The sequence below is a fragment of the Amborella trichopoda genome, chromosome 13 (assembly GCF_054954075.1).
Source record: "Amborella trichopoda isolate Santa Cruz 75 chromosome 13, AtrichopodaSantaCruz75HAP2 v2.0, whole genome shotgun sequence".
NCBI lineage: Eukaryota > Viridiplantae > Streptophyta > Magnoliopsida > Amborellales > Amborellaceae > Amborella > Amborella trichopoda.
This window is the reverse complement of record NC_142348.1, coordinates 46,891,210-46,909,537: the sequence shown is the minus strand read 5'-3', so window position 1 is coordinate 46,909,537 and position 18,328 is coordinate 46,891,210. Positions and strand designations below refer to the sequence as shown.

The following is an 18,328-nucleotide window of genomic DNA, read 5'->3' as shown; positions in this document are numbered from 1 at the left end:
TTTAAAATGAAGAAACTCCATTACTGGAGAATCCAGCAATATCCAGTTGACCACTTCCAAGATTTTATGCCCAACATGACAAGAACATAACAATAACAAAGAAAAAAGGAATAAGTGAAACAGTCAAAACAGTGAGCACAAAACCTGCATATGTTGTCTAGATGCTGTAAAAAATCGGAATCTCGAAACTGTGCTTGAACTGGTCATTGTCATTCTACTAGACTAGTCTGCCCCTAGTCACTTAAGTAAAATGCCCTCAATTATCTGACCAGAAGGGCATACAGTCATTTAGGAAAGAAGTAACTAGTACAGACACTGTTTTAAGATTCCAATTTACTGGAACACATACAATTTATGAAGGTGTATGATGCAACCTTTTGACATTCTTTAAAACAAAATAAAACTCAGAAGCATTCAAATGAACCATAGTTGCACTGAATATTCTTACCTTTCCAAAAGTTAGGTCTCTCAAAAAAAAAAAAAAAAAGGTAAAAAAGAGAAGAAAAAGAATCTTAGAATCTTACCTTTCCATGAAGTCTAACAATTGTAGTGTCCAAGCTTTGAAATGATTGAGAAATTGAACTTGGCAACGGCACTCTCTGAAACTCTATATTATTACATTGATTATTAATTTCCAGCAAGCAACTTCCATTGTAGCAGTGATCAACCTCTTTAACGGCAATGATTGAAATGAAAGAGACTGGCACAAACAACAGTTCTCGTCTTCCATAGGAGTTGCTGGACGTAGATAACAAACAGGTCATATATATGTTCTCAGCTCAGATGACATGCGTTATATCAAGGTCAGTGAAGTTATAATCTATTTGAAAGAACACTATAATCCAATAGCCTCTGGAAATTAATATTCCATCGGGGCCATCACTGTCCATCAAATGATAGATGCTGATGGAGAGTTCATTGGGGTCATGTACCCATTGTAGCACGGTCCACTCTCTCCAACGCCAATGAAAAATTAGCATAGCTTTCCTAACTCTGAAATTTCAGTTGTGGGGATGACGATGGTAATTTTTAGAACAGAGAATCGACATTCAACTACAAGAGCATGTTTCTTATTATTCACCCGAAAAACAAAGCTTGGTGTTAGAAGATGCAGACACTTGAAGAGTTTCTTTATATGCTATTTGGTTTCTTTTATGGTTCAAGAAAGATTCTGCTTGTGCATCTTAATGAGTATATTCAAAGTTGAGGTTTGCTTTAGTTTTTCCCAAAGACTACTAGAAAATCAGGTGACAAACTGAACATAAATTGAGGATATCATAATTATAGGTGAGGTTGGGTTTAATTTTTCCCCAATAGAAATCAGAGGACAAACCGAAGATAAACTGAGAATATCATAAAAATATTCCATGTTTAGACTTTGGAAAGTTGGAACGAATCCAATGCCAAACCAAGCTATCATACATGATATCGAAGTTTCTTTGTTCTTTCTTAATTGTTACCGCAGTTTCCACTCATACAACTCCGAAATGAAAACCAAAATGAACATGAATGGAAGAGATAAAACTTTAATATGGTATAACCACACAAATGATTTGTCTTTTTCTGAAACAACAAATGTTCAGTGGTCACAGAGCCCAAACACACACATATGCGAGCTGTAAACTTTATAAGACAATTTAACTAGCCAAACAAGGGTATCCACAAGAACAAGCTATTAGCTAGTTGTAATCAAGAATGAAAAAAAAGAAACACTGGGAATAGCATTTTAAAAGCACTACCTGAACAGAACACGGTGAAAATATGCAACAGCTCCAGGTCCCAACCCGAGAGGATAAGCATGTTTGCTGAAATTACCATGCAACCTCACCTAAGAAATCAAAAGAAAAAGCAGCAAGAAACTATATCATAAACTCATGAAAGTTGCTTTTTCTTAAAGAACTCAATGAAACATTGTACATAGATGCATAATACAAATATTCAGAAACAAGCATTTACCACATAGGGATCAACAAAGACATGAATACATGTCCCCCTTTCGTGAAAACCTCTGAACTTTGAGACATTCTTGAGACATTCGCTGCCAAAATGGATCCCACTATCAACATACTTGCCATCCAGAGGGTGAACATCTGTCACTTCTCCAAAGAATGATATCAATTCCCCTTGTGGCAACCTGCATTCAGAAGTTCTTCCTGAAGCCAGTGAAATTTGAAAGGGAATTGCAGGAATGTCTGTTGATTTGCTAAAAAACTCTTCTGATTTAGTCGAAAGCACAAATATATCTTCAGCAGCTCTAAATTCTTCCTTCACTTGGTGATTCACATCATGAGGCATATGCAGGATCACATCTGAAGAAGATCCACATGTGGCATGGTCCTGGCAGTGCTGGAAAGGCAGAGAGTTCTTGAAAGACTCGCCCAAAGTAATCTCCTTGTACAGAGACGAGACTGCCTTTGGATAAGGACAGCAACACCCACAAATTGATAAGCTCCAAAGTGGAGTTTGGGAAGTTACAAGAATTTTAGGGCAACTAGGATACTCCATGATATGCTTTCCACTGCATACCAGCTGAGCTTCGACATAGTCCATAATGACATACTGACCAATATCTAGTAGCTGGAACATATAGAAAAACACGGATGTCCAAGATGAATTCAACTATCAGATACTGAAAGGAGAGATTAAGGAAGTTCTAGAGACACTAAACATTTGAGCAATTTAGCAAAGTACAAGTGCAGTATCAATGAATCGTGGAAAAACCATAGTTCTTTGAGTCATCACCATCCAATACAAGGTGGTTATGTAAAGAGATTGGAAACCATCAGAATAGGGCATGACCTTTCTTACAGGTACAGTGCCCATTTTATTGGAGGATTGTGATCCAGTGGACAAGGTTTTCCCATAGTCCATTAAATTATACTAGACATTCCCTTCAGAAAAAGATAGACAAACAGCACTACAATGTATCTCAAACTCTTGTTTCTAGTTAGGTAATGTACCTCATACTCGAATAAGCTATCAGAACTAAACTCCAGGAGGACCATTCTGACATTAGAATCCCCCAGAACTTTGTCCTTGACATCAGATCTTCTAAATAATGTACCCGAAACAGGAGCAAAGTAAAATACGCGTCTAAAGAGGAGGGAGCACGCAATTCCAAGAGATGAATCCAAGTATGAAATATTCTCTCCACTGCCAAAGTCACAAGATGGAAAATGGCAGTTCCCATGCAGTACATCTTGTTGACAATCCTGAACAGAATCAGAAGATGCCCGTTCACAAACGATAATATCTTCTTTCCTATCAGAAGGGAGGGCACATTTTGACTCATGAAAAGATGGTGGTCCAATAAATCCCTCTGAAGATTCTAACAGACTGTTTCTAAAAGCAAAAGTACTTTCGGAAATTTGAGATTCTCTGAAGCCCCCAGGAAGAAACAAATCATAAGGCAACACTACAGCCTCAGCACAAAATCTCGACTTCTTTGAAGTGTTTGGTTCATCTTGCAACTGCAACAGCAGAGACAGGGAATGTTCAATTTATAGTAGCTCAGGAATGGAGAGTACATACAATCCAATGTATTATAGTATGATTATAGCCCAATGGGTTCATCTCCATCCAGTGAAATGGGTAGTGACTGAGCAAAAAATGGGACACAACAGAACAGGATGGGACCCAAGCAGGGGGTTCCACTCTCCATAGTGCCCATTTAACCAGACAATGATGATTCCAATGGACTAGATCTAATCCATTGGCCTATAGATAGTTTCCTTCAATAATATACAATTTATTTCATCAAACACTTAACTGCCAGATGAAACAAGAAAAATCCAAATGTAACACACCGTTTGAGTTACTGGAAATTTATGGGTCACTAGCAGAAGGTGAAACATTCTATCTTTCCGGTCCTTGACATCATCAATCTTAGTTAAACATTTAGACATATGAGTAGGAGCAATAATGTTGGTCGTCCTCTTCAAATAAAAATGAACATAAACTGTCAGATAATCCAGCTTTCTCTTTTGCACAACTCGCCCAAAGATACTCTTGCATGAGAATGATTCATCTTTATACACTTCTATGGAGTCCATTTTGATGGTCGAGCCTTCCATAACCAGCTTGTAATCTCTAACCTGTTCAGAATAAAAGGTCAAAAACTTTAGGCTAAAAGGTTAGAGTCAGGCATAAAAGAAACATAAATAAGGGAGTATACAAATGAACGATGGACCATGGCATTAGGGTAATCATGGTTCAACAAACTGATGGATAATGATGGTGAGTTGACACCTGAACAGGACATGACAATAGAATGGGTCTCACTCTGTCTCCATCATGGTGAATCATTTCATTAGATGATGAGGACCACAATGGGCTATGGTCTTCCATAAAACCATTGTTTATAGGTTGCATTCCCAAAAGAAATATGCAAGAGCATAGTTCACTGGATTATATGTTACATTCGCCAAAGAATATGTGAGTGTCAATGAGTGAGAAAAATGTCTGTGCACAGGCATGAGACAAAGTAGCACATGCTTATGTTTTCCCTTCTTCCCAGCAATGTTCCGAGTAATATTACTATTAAAAAGAAACATCATGAAATCCAAGACCCTAGCAAACCCTCCTTCCACTAAGTTGAAAATAATCTTGAGTAACCAAAAGAGTGTAAAGAAAAGAAGAGAACAATTAGATAGGATCTAGAGTGAGAAAGAGAAGAAAGAAGATAAAGATGGAGGAGAGGGAGAGAGAGAGAGGGAGAGGGAGACATGTGAGAGATAAAGAGAGAAGAGGGCGTGATGGTCCAATGTGACCTCCACCCTCTCATTTATATCTATCTATCTATTATTATATATAAAGCGAGAGGAGGTCCCACTTTATTTTATTGATATGTATCCTTTTTTTACTTGTATCCTACTAATTATTAGTTTATTCCTCAGTTTACCCTTCTATTTGTTGGATTGTCCAACTCTCCATATTAATAGCTATACATTAATCTCTCTCTCCATAATCACTCACATCTTTAATATGCCCCAAATTTGAAACTTTCAACATTATTTTATGTTTTAAAGCTCTTTATTTCTCCCTCTACCTATGTGGTCTGTCTTCCACATTCTCTCTCACCTTTCTCTTCATCTCTCCTATATTAATTGTTTAACATTATTTTTACATTAATTATCCATTATCTCTTAAATTTGATAACACATCTATTAATTATCTCATCTTTATCTTTCTTAGATTCAAGAAACATTTGCTCTCCCTCTCCTCCCCACATGCACACCCTCTCTATCTCATTTTCTCTCTCCTCCATTTCAACACTCTTTTTCATCATAAAATAAGCATAATCATTCAAGATATTAATTATAGTTTCATTAACAAAGTTCAAAAACACGGATGCGTCCGCTTAGGCAGGCACCCAGAAACATAGGCAGCCAGGATGATTCCTGTTTTTTCCAAACTAAGTTGCACTTCAAGACATTTATCAAAGTGATTTACAATTGACGAAAGGAGTGTAATATATTAATAGCTACTCATGGTTACTGTTACATGCTGAAAAGTAATCCTTCTATTTTTTGGTTTACCAATAAATTAATATAACTACTCATGTTATTGTTACATGCAAAAAGCTTTTTTGACAATTAGCGTAGAACGTTTAATTCTTCCATATATTAATTAAAACTGAATTAATACTATTTTTTAATTTACCAATAAATAAATCGAGCTACTACTCATATTACTGTTACATGTAAAAGCTTTTTCGGCAAGTGGCATAAAAAGTCTAATCCTTCTATTTATTACTTAATATTGAATTAATAGTTTACCAATAAATTAATATAGCTACTCATGTTACCGTTACATGCAAAAAGCTTTTTTGACAAGTAGCATACAAAACCTAATCCTTCCACATATCAATTAAAACTGAATTAATACTTTACCCATAAATTAATATAGATTTTTTGATAAGTAGCATAAAAAGGTGCAGGTTAAGGCAGTGCCTAGATGCTCGCCTGTTACGCCGCCTAAGCGAGCGCCTAGATGGACCAGCCTATAGAATGCCACCTACAGAACTAGACAGTTTGGAAAAAGGGCCGCCTAAGTGGCAAGGTGGCCGATTTTCATTCATTGTTCATTAGTAATAAAAATTATCATTATGAAGCGTTGTTCAAATTTTAACTTAATATTATTAATTAAATTACAAAAACTAATTACTTTGTTACAATAATTAATACTAATAATAATTGTTGTAATGTTCATGTGATAGATATAAATGAAATAATTATACAAAAAAAATGATTGAAATAAATTACGAAAGTATTTAGAATCCTGATTAAATATTATGAATACCTCATATAAGTATAATTTTATAATTATTTATTAATAGTAAAGAAATTCAAATTTTATCTATAGAATTTATTACTTCATATTAATTCGTTTAGTTTAAAATTAGGGAAAATTACATACATATCCGTTATAATTTCGGTTATTAGGCTCTATCGAATAGTTTCCGTTACAACCACTGTGTCCGTTTTTTTCATATCAAAACGAAAAAAATTTAAAAAAGATGATTTTACCCTTTTTTGGTTGTTGAACAACCGAATTCAAAGTTTTTTTTGGTTGTTCAACAATAGAAAATGGGGCCAATTTCAGTTTTGAATAACCGAAAATTTAAAATTTTCGGTTCTTCAAGAACCGAAATTTTTTTTCTCTCTTGTGGGTCTGCATATCCCCTCTCTACCTCTCTCTCTACATTACATGGGTAAAAATGGTTTTTATTTTTAAACTCTCTCTTTTTTACTCTGCATTTTTTTTTTTGGGTAAGTTCATAATCCCTGAAATTTCTCCTAAATTTAGGGGCTCAAACTAGCTGTTCCTCCCTGATTTTATCGGATAACCATGACTTCAACGAGGTAGGGAAAGAATACGCCACAAGATTTTTCCTAATCTTCTAATCTCATAATCCCTAAGATTTCTCCTAAATTTAAGGGCTCAAACTAGTTGTTCCCCTTTGATTTTATCGAATAACTATGACTTCAGAGAGGTGGAGAAAATACACCACAAGAGAGAGAACATTTTTCGGTCTTGAAGAACCGAAAATTTAAAATTTTCGGTTCTTCAACAACCGAAATTGGTGTATTTTCCATTGTTGAACAACCGAAAATACTTTGAATTCGGTTGTTCAACAACTGAAAAAGGGTAATGTCATCTTTTTTAAAATTTCCATTTTGACATGTAAAAAACGGACACGGTAGTAATAATGGAAACTATTCAGTAGAGCCGTAATAACGGAAACTATAACGGATATGTATGTAATTTTCCCTTACAATTAATACATTTATTTTTAATTCAATTATAGTCATAATATTATAATCTCTAAGTTATTAAGATGTCAATTTTTATATATTGTTGGATATCCTTTTGATTTTTTTTGGCATATATACTAACATTATTTTTAGTTTTAATTGTAATAAATATCTAAATATCATTGGTTATTTATTACACATATCATGTGATAAATTTTTGTATTTTTTTTTTTTTATCATAGCATCTACTATTGTCATAAGAGAGCCTTAGTATGTGTGTGGGGAGAGAGAGAGAGAGAGAGAGAGAGAGAGAGAGAGAGAGAGTTCATATGGATTATTATTTTTGATAGTTTGTATAATAAGCATCATAATCAATGTTCGTGCGAAGAGAGTTTTGCCCGTCAACCCTCCCAATATTGAATAATAGGAGTAGACAATCCATCTGATGGGGAGGAGATCCAGTGTTTGTCGTTTTCGTCTCCACCCCCTCACCTTGAACAACATTTACGACCTGTACCCTAAAACCCACCTTCCTCCACCACGACCCGTTAACCCTCCTACTTCTTCCCCTCAACCTAACCCACCTTGCTTGTTTCGCCTCACTCCCAGAAAGTCTCTTTTGCATAAGCAGATGCCTCAAACAAAACTCCTACCATTTCTTCTCCATCCCACCCTTCGCCCTCAAGAGGTCACTCTTTCTCCTCTGCTGGTTCTCCCTTCCCCTCTTTCTGCATTCACTCCCCTTCCGAGGAGACTTCGAAGTACAAATCCAAACTCTTAGCATTGCTAGTAGGAAGCTTCCAACCTGTGCGTGATGATCGAAGAGGGATAGTAAATTGGGCCAGAAGTCTCTGGAAGGAGCCAAACTTAACCTGCAGATGCCTATCCAATGGACTTCCTTTTCTCCTTTCCGTCACCAACTGAAGCCCAACATGCATTACAGGAAGCTTCCTTCAAAGGGGCCTCCTATCAACTTCGGGCGTGGTCGTCCAAAGAAGGCTCTTTCAAAAAACAAAGAGTATGGCTTACCCTAAACCAAATCCCCCTTCACGCTTGGGCCCCCGAAACTTTTCAGAGAGGCCTGTGGTTCTCTGGTATCTATTCATTGGATTTCACTGGAGACTCTTCCTCTAGGCTCCATTCGACTTCTCCTGGAAGTCCTTGATACTAGTCGAATCCCACAAACTGTTTGGCTCGTAATAGAAGAACTCTACTATCCTATCTCCATTTCGTGGTCGTCAGCCTCTCACCGCTCTCCCCATTTTCGTCAACCTGCTAGCAGTAACCCCCCACCGGAAATCTCCGCTCAACCCTGGACTCTAATGGCTAAAAGGACGCGACACCGCAAGAGGTCCCCCTCGGCGTCCTCCCGACCCGGCCCGACTCAAAGCGAGCAACCCGGGACAATTTCCACTGAGGAAGTCGTACTGGCGTCCTCGTGCCGAGTGCCACAACCAGTCCAAGTGAAACGTACTGGACACAAAGCAGTCAAAGCTTTCTTCCAGCCTGCTGGCCTTATCTAACCTGAATTCCATTGCCTTGACCAGGTCACCCCTTGCTGTCACTCCCCTCTCACCCCATCAACCGGGGAAAGAAGTAGTGGAGGACTCTTACCCCTCACCCCCCTCTTCGGGCCCACAAGATTGGCCTGGTCCTTCCTCCTCTTCCCTCCCCCGGCCCATCTCCCCCAATGCTTTATGTCCTTCGTCACCTTCATTATTACCCCCCTACCACACCTCGGCCTCTTCCTCTATGTGTCCCCTCGAGTCCCCCCCTCCCTGCTCACCCGCCGCCTCCCCCCCTCCACCTGTCTCCGTCCATCGCTCACCTGTCATCTTTGACACCCACCCATTGCGATCTGTCGCAGCCGCCTACACCCTCTCTCTTGTCTCTGACTGACGCCCACCCATCGCTTAAGGCAACTATGTCCCTCTACCAGTCCCTAACGGCATATGTGACCCCTGACCTTCTGCTAACCGACTCTGCCGACCTGCCAGCTCCTAAGGCATTGTTAGCTCCTCAGGTTTTGTCTCCATCACCGCCTCTTTCTGCTCCTCAGGCTTTGTCACCCCTCCCCCTTTACCCCTTCTGCCTTTTCCCGTCGTTCCTCCACCCTCCATCCTACTTAACCCACCCAGTGAGTCACCTTGTGATCATCCCGCCGTTGATCACGTTTCTCTAGAAGGTGACACTTGACCTTTATGCACCTCGTTTCTCGCACAACACCCCCTCGGCTCCTCCTGTTTGTCTACCTTTTTTACTAACCCCAGCTTTGACTCCGAACCTCTAGCTCCCTGTGATCAGAATCCACTTACCCCTTCCCTTCCTCCCAGCTCTTCTGACCCTCCCCAACTGCTGGCCTTGTTACCCCCTCCTCTTCCCAACTCGTCCTCACTGGCCCTTGCTGGTCCTACTCACCCCCCCCACTTCTCCCTGACTTTCTTCTCCCTCAACCTTGAAGATTTTCCTCAACCTTCCCAAAAGTTCAAGCCTTCGATCGGCCTTTCCCTAACCAGTTTTCGAACATCGACCTTATTCCCTGGGCATTGTTGCTGCTCACTCCATGGACCACTCTCCCCCTGACCCTACTTCTATCTCTCTTTTACTGGCCCCTCACCTGTCGTACACCCGCACCTCGTTCACATTCGCAAGGTTCAGACACTCCATGTTGCTTGGCCTTCCTCCTACCCCGTGATGGTATCCAGTTACTCCTCCATCCCGACCCACTATTTCCTTACTTATCTCCCATTCTTTACTGTTGCTAACCCTCCCCTGCCCTTTTGAAACCCCTTCTCCCCCCTCACCTCTCCCCCTAACTTGGAGCCTAACCCCCAACCACTTCATTATTTGGCCCCTATCTCCTCCCCTGCTCCTCCTGCTCTCCCTTGCACCATCTCTACCCAGGTTCTTTCCTTAGACTCTTTTGTGCCCCTCCCCCTCCTACCCCCTGACCTTTACCCTTCTAACCCACCCTCACCCATGACTAAAGCTGCAACCGAGACACCCGACCTGGCTGTATCTGCTAGCGAGTTTGTCAAGGCTCCCAACTCCATAGATTATGTTTTTGTACCACCCGAAAACTTACAAGCACCCATCTCTCCCTCCCCAGCCTCCGTCGAGGCAGCGGAGGTCGACAGGGATAGCATTGCGGCACCCATCTCTCCCTCCTCGGCCTCTGTCGAGGCAGAAGAGATCGACGGGTAAGGCATTAACAGAGCAAAAGATAGAATGAGAGAGATGTACATAATTATGGGGTTTGAGTATGATGGACCTGAACGACCGACGCACAGGTTCCTCACAGCTGACGTGCAGAGCACGATGCAGGTGAGATTCAAAGGCCAGAGAGAGCTTTGCAATCTTTTCTCCTCCATCACCTTTGTGGGACAGCCTACAGAATGTCTCCCCTCTCCTTCCCCTACAAACCATCCAAGGAGGTCCCCCAAATTGTCCTCCTCCTCCTTGCCCTACCCCAATAGATGAAGTTGCTAGTTTGGAACGTTTGAGGGTTGGGACAGTCCTCCAAGAAGGACGTTGTCAAAGAGTTCACCTCCAAACTCTCTCATGTTGTTCTTGCCCTCATCGAAGCCATACAAATAGAGCCCAACCTCAAACTCATTCGCTAGGTCTAGGGAAGAAGACCCTGCCAGTGGGTTGCTCTTCCGGCAAATGGGTTTCCGATGGAATCTGGGTGGTCTGGAACCCTTCAGACCATATTATAATCTCCTCCTATATAAGGGAGTTTTCAGTTTCCATCCTTCTCTCTAGCACCTAAGACGGGGTCCCATGGAAACTCACCCACTTTAAGAAGTAGACTTTGGTCTGAGTTGGAACTTGTTGCGTCCCTTCCACACCCCATTTGGTGCTTGGGAGGCGACTTTAATGTCACCCGGTGGTCCCACGAGAGAAACTCCTCTTCATCTATCTCTCAGAATATGAGGGATTTCTCAGACTTTATCAGTCGAAATGAACTCTTAGATATCCCCCTTCAAGGCTGCCGGTATACGTGCTCCAACCATGCAACAAACCCCACCCTTTCTAAATTAGACATATTCCTCCTTTCCCTTAACTGGGGGGAACAGTTTCTACGATCCTTAGCTTCGGCCCTACCCAAACCCACCTTGGAGTCATTTCAAACCCTCGTTCAAAATTGGTGGAATTCCTTTTCCTCCCAGGTCACCGATAGAGCTGGTTACATTCTTCAGACCAAAATTCAACTCCTTAAAGCCTCCCTTAAGACTTGGAGTCGTTCCATCCCTGGTAACTTCTCCCAAATCAAATCCTCCCTTCTGGAAACTATCCAAAATTTTGACCGTCTTGAGGAATCTAGATCTCTGAATGCCACAGAGCAGGATCTAAGATCAGAGACAAAACTGGAATTCCTTTCAACTCTAAAAAAGGAAGAGATTTACTGGTTCTAGAGATCTAGAATTAAGTGGTTGAAAGTGGGTGACGACAACACTGCCTTTTTTCATCGGATAGCCAATTGCCGCAGAAGAGACAATGCTATAACAATGATCAAATACAACAACAACTGCTAACTAACTCAACCAGTAGAAATTAAGTAGGCAATCATTGAATTCTTTCAAGCTCTATACTCAGCTCCTTCCGGCCCCAAACCGAGAATGTCATCCCTTGACTTCTTAACCCTCCCAGTAGACTGAGCCAAATGGCTAGAGCGACCTTTTTCAGAAGAAGAAATTCCACAAGCTATCAATGCTCTAGCCAAAGACAAGGCCCCCGGGACTGATGGCTTCTCAATCACACCATTCAACGAATTCTAGGATACCTTCCAGCCTGATTTCATCAAGTTCTTTAAGGAATTCTTCCTCCAAGGAACTCTCCACAAAGCTATTAATGCCACCTTTCTTGCACTTGTCCTTAAAATTGAAGGGGCTGAGGAAATCAAGGACCATCCAATTAGTCTTCTAAATTCCTCCTACAAAATTCTGGCAAAAGTACTTGCTTCAGCAAGTCCTTCCCTTCATCATCCCTTCTTCACAATCAGCCTTCATCAAAGACAGATAGATCCTCGATGGGGCCCTAGTGGCTCATGAGTGCATCCACTCGAGATATCTAGGGAAAAAACCAGGTCTAATCTTCAAAATAGACTGAGAAAAAGCCTATGACCATGTGACTGGTCAATCCTGGAGGAGTCAATGGGATAGATCGAGGAAGTGGATGAAAAGTTGCTATTCCCATCCACACTTCTCAATCCTCATCAACAGGCCTTCGTCTAGGAGACCCCCTTTCCCCCTTCTTGTTTGCTATCTCTACAGAAGTGTTCAGCAACTCAATTTCCAAGCTTTACCAAGCAGGACTCCTCTCCAGTTTCAAAAGCAATAGACATGGCCCTATAGTGTCTCATCCGCAATATGCAAATGACACTTTGGTGTTTCTTGACGCCTCCTGAAGTGAAGTCGACACCCTCAATCTTTTCCTAGAATGCTTCCAAAAAGCAACTGGCTTCAAAGTCAATACGGATAAATCTAAAATGTTGGGGGTAGCTCTAACAAATGCGGAAGTTAGAGCTTTCATTCCTACTTGGGAATGTAAAGTGGAGGACCTCAACTGCTTATCTAGGCCTTCCATTGGGATTGGGGGAACCCAAAAAGAGACAGTGGTCCAAAGTCCTAGATAAGGTTGACGGACGTCTGGCAGGTGGAATGGTCGTTTCCCCTCTATGGCAGGTAGAACGACCTTGATTAATGCTACTCTTGCAAACTCCCCAGTTTACCTCATGTCCATTTTGCATATGCCAGCCCAGGTGGCTAACAGCCTGGACCAACTCATGAGAAACTTCCTATGGTTGGGACAAGCTGAAAAGACTAAATATCATCTGATAGCATGGGACAACATTTGTCTACCTAAAAATCAGGGAAGTGTAGGAATCCGAGTTCTTCGCAAACATAACTTGGCACTCAGAAAATGGTGGTGACGTCTAGCCACTCAGCCTAACTCTCTATGGGCTCAGGTCTTGCAGAACAAGTATAGAATTCCCAAAGGAGTCTGAGTACCAAAAAGGTCTCAGTAGCATAACGTCTCAAGAGCCTGGAAATCTTTCTCCTCTGCTCTCTCTCAATTCAGAAAGTTCATTAGGATTTACCCTAGAGAAGGTTCTAGAGTGAGATTCTGGTCAGATTTATGGTTAGGACCTTCTCCCTTGCGAGAAGTGTTCCCTACCCTTTATGCACTTGCCATAAACAAAGAATCTTTGTTTGCAGAGGAAATGGTTGTCAGGAGGCAAAAGAGTGTGGAACCCATCTTTTGGAAGGAACCTAACTGAAGAGGAAACCAATCAGTTTCAGTTGCTTTCGACAACCCTACACTCCCTCTTCATTCCCATTCGAGGACAAGATGCTTTAGTATGGACTCTAGCCCCCTCTGGTAGATTCTTGGTATCCTCTTTCTACAAGAACCTAACCCACCCTCCCACTTTTCCAGAGAACCCCACTTTGATACTATCAAAAGTTTGGTTCACCATCGCCCCACCCAAGGTTCAAAATTTCAACTGGCTCGCTTGTTCCCAAAGAGAACTCACAGTGGATCATCTTCCAAAGAGAGGGATCCCGATCCCCAATAGATGTGCTCTATGCCTCAGTGAGGAGGAGTCTAATCCTCATTTATTCATTCTCTACGACTTTAACCACAATCTTTGGGGCCAAGTGTTGCAGATTTTTGTCAAATGGGTCACCCCTCCTACGGCCAAGGTCTTAATCTCATACGACTTATATTCTTGTTGGCCGAAGGCTGGTAGAATCCTATGGAAGGAAACTATTGCCGCAACAATCTGGACAGTATGGGTGGAAAGAAACACTAGAATCTTTCAAGGTGTTAAACTCCACTCATCTGCACTCCTACACAAGGTAACCTCATTAGTCACTTTCTGGGCCTTTAACCACAAGGCTTTTTCGGGCATACCAGGGAGCTTCTTCCTCTGTCAATGGCCAAATATCCTTCATCACCAACCGAGACCAGCATCAAGACCCTATAACTGACAACCACCTCCAGAAGGCATCATCAAACTGAATTTTGATGGATGCTCCCTTAGGAATCCTGGCAAGGCAGGGGCAAGGGGGGTCTTTAGAGACCATCAAAGCAACATCCTTCTAACTTTTTCTGAGTACCTTGATCTCAAAGATTCCCAACACGCAGAAGCCTTGGCCCTCTTAATAGGCTTAAGTTTCAACTACTCTTGGGGCTCACACTTGACAGTGGAAGGAGACTCACAAAATGTTCTTTCCTGGGCAAGTAGGACGTCCTCCCCACCATGGTACCTAACCTCTATTTTTGACGAAATTGATCACATTTGCAGGGCTATGGATGTCTCCTAGAACGTCCAACGATTTCGCAGATAGGTTGGCGAAAGAGGGAGCTAGAAGCCAAGGACAAATTCTAACCGGGTCCATCTCCTTTTTTGCTCAGGACCGTGGAATATAGCTTAAACACCTTGTAACTCAGCAACCTAAGCTGAATTTTTTGAAAGCTTCATGTAAATCGATGTAATAACTGTATTTTTTTGAAAGCTTCATGTATATCGATGTAATTGGGCGGATTTTAGAAGCCCTTTTTTGTACATGATAGACTTAGGCATTTTTTTACCAAGTCACCCTGCGTGGGCGACTTTGGAATCCCGTAACCTTGTAATTCTCCTCTTTAATACAATGTTAACATTATAAAAAAAAAAAAAAAACTATATTTTTATTTTTTGAATTTTTTAGAATAATATTTACTTATAAGTAACAAATTTGTTTGTTAATATTATTTTAAATTAATTTTAATTATTTAAAAACTAGTATAATTGAAAACAAGAATAATTAAAAGATAAAATACAAAATTAATTAACCAAAAATAAACAAAAAAACAGAAAGATAATTCCTTCTATGTATTTCTTTTTTGCGTTCTCAATTTCTCAAATTTTTAAAATAATACTTATAAGTAAATAATATATTTATTAATATAAGTAAAAATAATGTCATTTATATTAGTGAAATATATAATAGTTTTATTTATATTGGTGAATGATATAATTGAATATATAAAAAGAAAGTAAAATAGGATAGTAATTAACCGTAAATACAAATCAGAGATGTAAAGAATGTAATTGAGATTATTTTTTAGAAATATAATTACCTCAAAATGCAAGTCATAAATAGAATTATAATCATTTATTGAAGCTTATGTGATGAGCTTTTTACATTTTTATTTTTCTAAATCTCTAGAATAATATTTAATTACAAGTAAATAACAAATTTATCAATATGATTAATAGTAATTTTAAAGAAGGTTATAGAATAATATAATTAGAATATAAAAACATTATTATGTAATAGAAGCCCATATGTGAAGATGGATCCAACAAATTTTCTATCTTTCTATACCTCTCTATAATCAAATATGCCAATTTAAGATTAAAATACTATTTTAGTGAGTAATATTTAGTACACGTGCAATGCATGTGCAGATCACTAGTTATGTTTATCCTAATTACAATTTATGGACAATACTGCCCTTACTTAGGAAATAGGACAAACAAGTCCTCAACAAAGATAAAAGACAATTCTGCCCATCAAATACATGAATGCATAATTATTTTATTTCCGACAATACTGCCCTTAGAGAAATAGAACAAATAAGTCCTAAAACAAGATAAAAGACAATTTTGCCCATCAAATACAGTAATGCTTAATTATTTCATTTCCAACACTCCTCAAGCTGGTGCATAGATATCAATCATGCCCTGCTTGCTTGTGATATCATGTAGTCTATCACATCCAACAGCTTTAGTGAAGGTATCTTTAGACTTCACATGAGGAGTATGAATGAATGATGGTGGACCAGGATTCGCGTAGCTAACCCCAAATAGTTGGGAAAAAGCTTTGATGATGATGATTGATGATAAGGAATATGAATAATCTTGGCATCAAGCTTCTCTCTGATGAAGTGACAATCTACTTCAATGTGTTTGGTCCTTTCATGAAATACAGGAATTTTGGCGATATGAATGGTGGCTCCATTATCACAATATAGAGTCATGGGAAGCTTAACTTTAACCCCTAATCAAAAAGAACATTTTTGCTCCACAATACTTCACATATAGCATGAGCAATTGCCCTGTATTTTGCTTCAACACTTGATTAAGCCAGCACATTTTGTTTCTGCCTTTTCCAAACCAGGTTTCTTAAAACAAAAGTACAATACCTAGTTGTGGATCTTCTATCAGTTTAGCAACCAGCCCAATCGGCATCAATGTAAAGAGCAACATCAAAATGCCCTTGATTGGAGAAAAATATCCCTTTCCCTAGAGCATACTCGAGATATCTTAATATTCGATACACTGTATTAAGATGTGGTTTACATGGTGCATGCATAAATTGGTTGACGACACTGACCGCATATGAGATGTCTGATCAAGTGATCATGAGGTATATAAGCTTGGTCACTATTTGTTGATACTGGTTAGTATCTTTAAGTAACACTCCCCTTTCTCCATGAAGTTTATGGTTGACTTCTATAGGAGCATCCGCTGGTCTAGATCCCAACATCCTCGTTTGTTGCAACAAATCCAACACATATTTTCTCAAGGAGATGGCTATCCCTTTCTTTGATCTTGCCACTTTAACTTCGAAAAAATACTTAAAGGGGCCTAAATCTTTGATATGGAACACATTGCTTAAAAAAGATTTAAGATCCTCAATACCCTTCATATTATTCCTTATCACAACAATATCATCAACATACACAATATGGGCTATAATTCGAGCAATATTGTTCTTCACAAAGAGCATATGATCGGCTTGACTTCTTTTAAACCCAAATTTCAGCAGTGCCTCACTGGATATTTTAAACCACGATCTAAGAGACTGTTTAAGTCCACATATCGCAGTTGCACTCATTTCATGTCTCCCCATTAATCTAAAAACCAGGAGGCAAGACCAAATAGATTTCTTCTTTGATATCCCCATGCAACAATGCAAGTCCATATATCGTCTACTTTAACTTGCACACATTTCTTGTCATCCCTGTAATCTAAAAACCAAGAGGCATGACCATATAGATTTCTTCTTGGATATCCCATGCAACAAGGCATTCTTTACATCTAGCTATTGGAGTGGCCAAGATTTATTAGCAGCTAGTAAAATAATGAATCCTCATAATGTTCAACTTGGCCACAGGAGCGAAAGTGTCTTTATAGGCTACACCAGGAATCTGAGTGAAACTTTTTGCAACCAATCTTGCTTTATACCTTTCAATGGTGCCATCAGCTTCGCATTTTACAGTGAATATTGAATATTCACCAACATCCTACGACTTCTTCCCTTTGGGAGAGTGGTTGATTTCGCATGTATTGTTATGCTCAAGTGCTCCCATCTTGTCATCCATGGCAGCCTTCCATTGAGGTTGTGAAAGTTCCTTTGTAACACACGACAAACAGAAGACAAAGCTGATATAAAGGTACGATGACAAGACACAAAATTATAGGATAAGAAGTTTCCTATTGGATGCTAAGTACAAGAACCTATACCCTTGCGAATAGCAATAGGTAAGTCCAAGTTAGGATTCTCTGAGAAGGTGGAAGAATTACCTGAGTCAGAAAGTTCTTTAGTCTGGGTTAGCATTTGAGGTATAATCGTCGAGTTGTACCATTTTCTTCCTCCTGGTATGTCTTCAGCTCCTTTGAAGCAAAATTCTCTTTAGACAAAAGTGGGGCGTTAATAGGAAAGGGAACCACTAAGGTGCTCCCCTCACTAAATTGCATTTTATTTTGTCCTTGAAGAGAGCACTCATGACCTGTAAATGCGAAGTATGGAACAGATTCACCAAAAAACATAACGGACTTTGTTAATAGGTTCATAACACTTGTGTCCCGTTTGATGGATATCCCAATAAAATACATTTGACAGCTTTATCATTAAGCTTGTCCCTCTTTGGACCAAGGATGTGGACAAAACATACACAACCAAACACCTTGGGAGGTACAGGAAACATGAGTGAGTCAAGATAAATATTTTCAATAGGAGATTTTCCCTCAAGAACAAGAGAGGGCATGCAATGTATTAAAAATGCAGCAGTGA

General features: G+C 39.8%; 1 protein-coding gene across 5 annotated transcripts in view; it reads right to left on the bottom strand.

Moving 5' to 3' along the window:
* The window catches only part of CTC1 (conserved telomere maintenance component 1), a 35,012-nt gene that overhangs the window by 2,719 nt on the left and 13,965 nt on the right, over nt 1–18,328 (bottom strand). For 3 of the 5 annotated variants that reach the window (XM_006848476.4, XM_088855723.1, XM_088855724.1), the window contains 5 exons: nt 3,807–4,094; nt 2,961–3,470; nt 1,957–2,577; nt 1,740–1,828; nt 525–738 (listed from right to left, as the gene is read on the bottom strand). In XM_006848476.4, coding sequence (XP_006848539.2) covers nt 525–738; nt 1,740–1,828; nt 1,957–2,577; nt 2,961–3,470; nt 3,807–4,094 — 1,722 coding nt within the window. Of the gene's footprint in view, nt 1–144; nt 265–524; nt 739–1,739; nt 1,829–1,956; nt 2,578–2,960; nt 3,471–3,806; nt 4,095–18,328 lie in introns of all 5 variants that reach the window. The other 2 variants (XR_002281672.2, XM_088855722.1) reach the window with 2 other exon arrangements.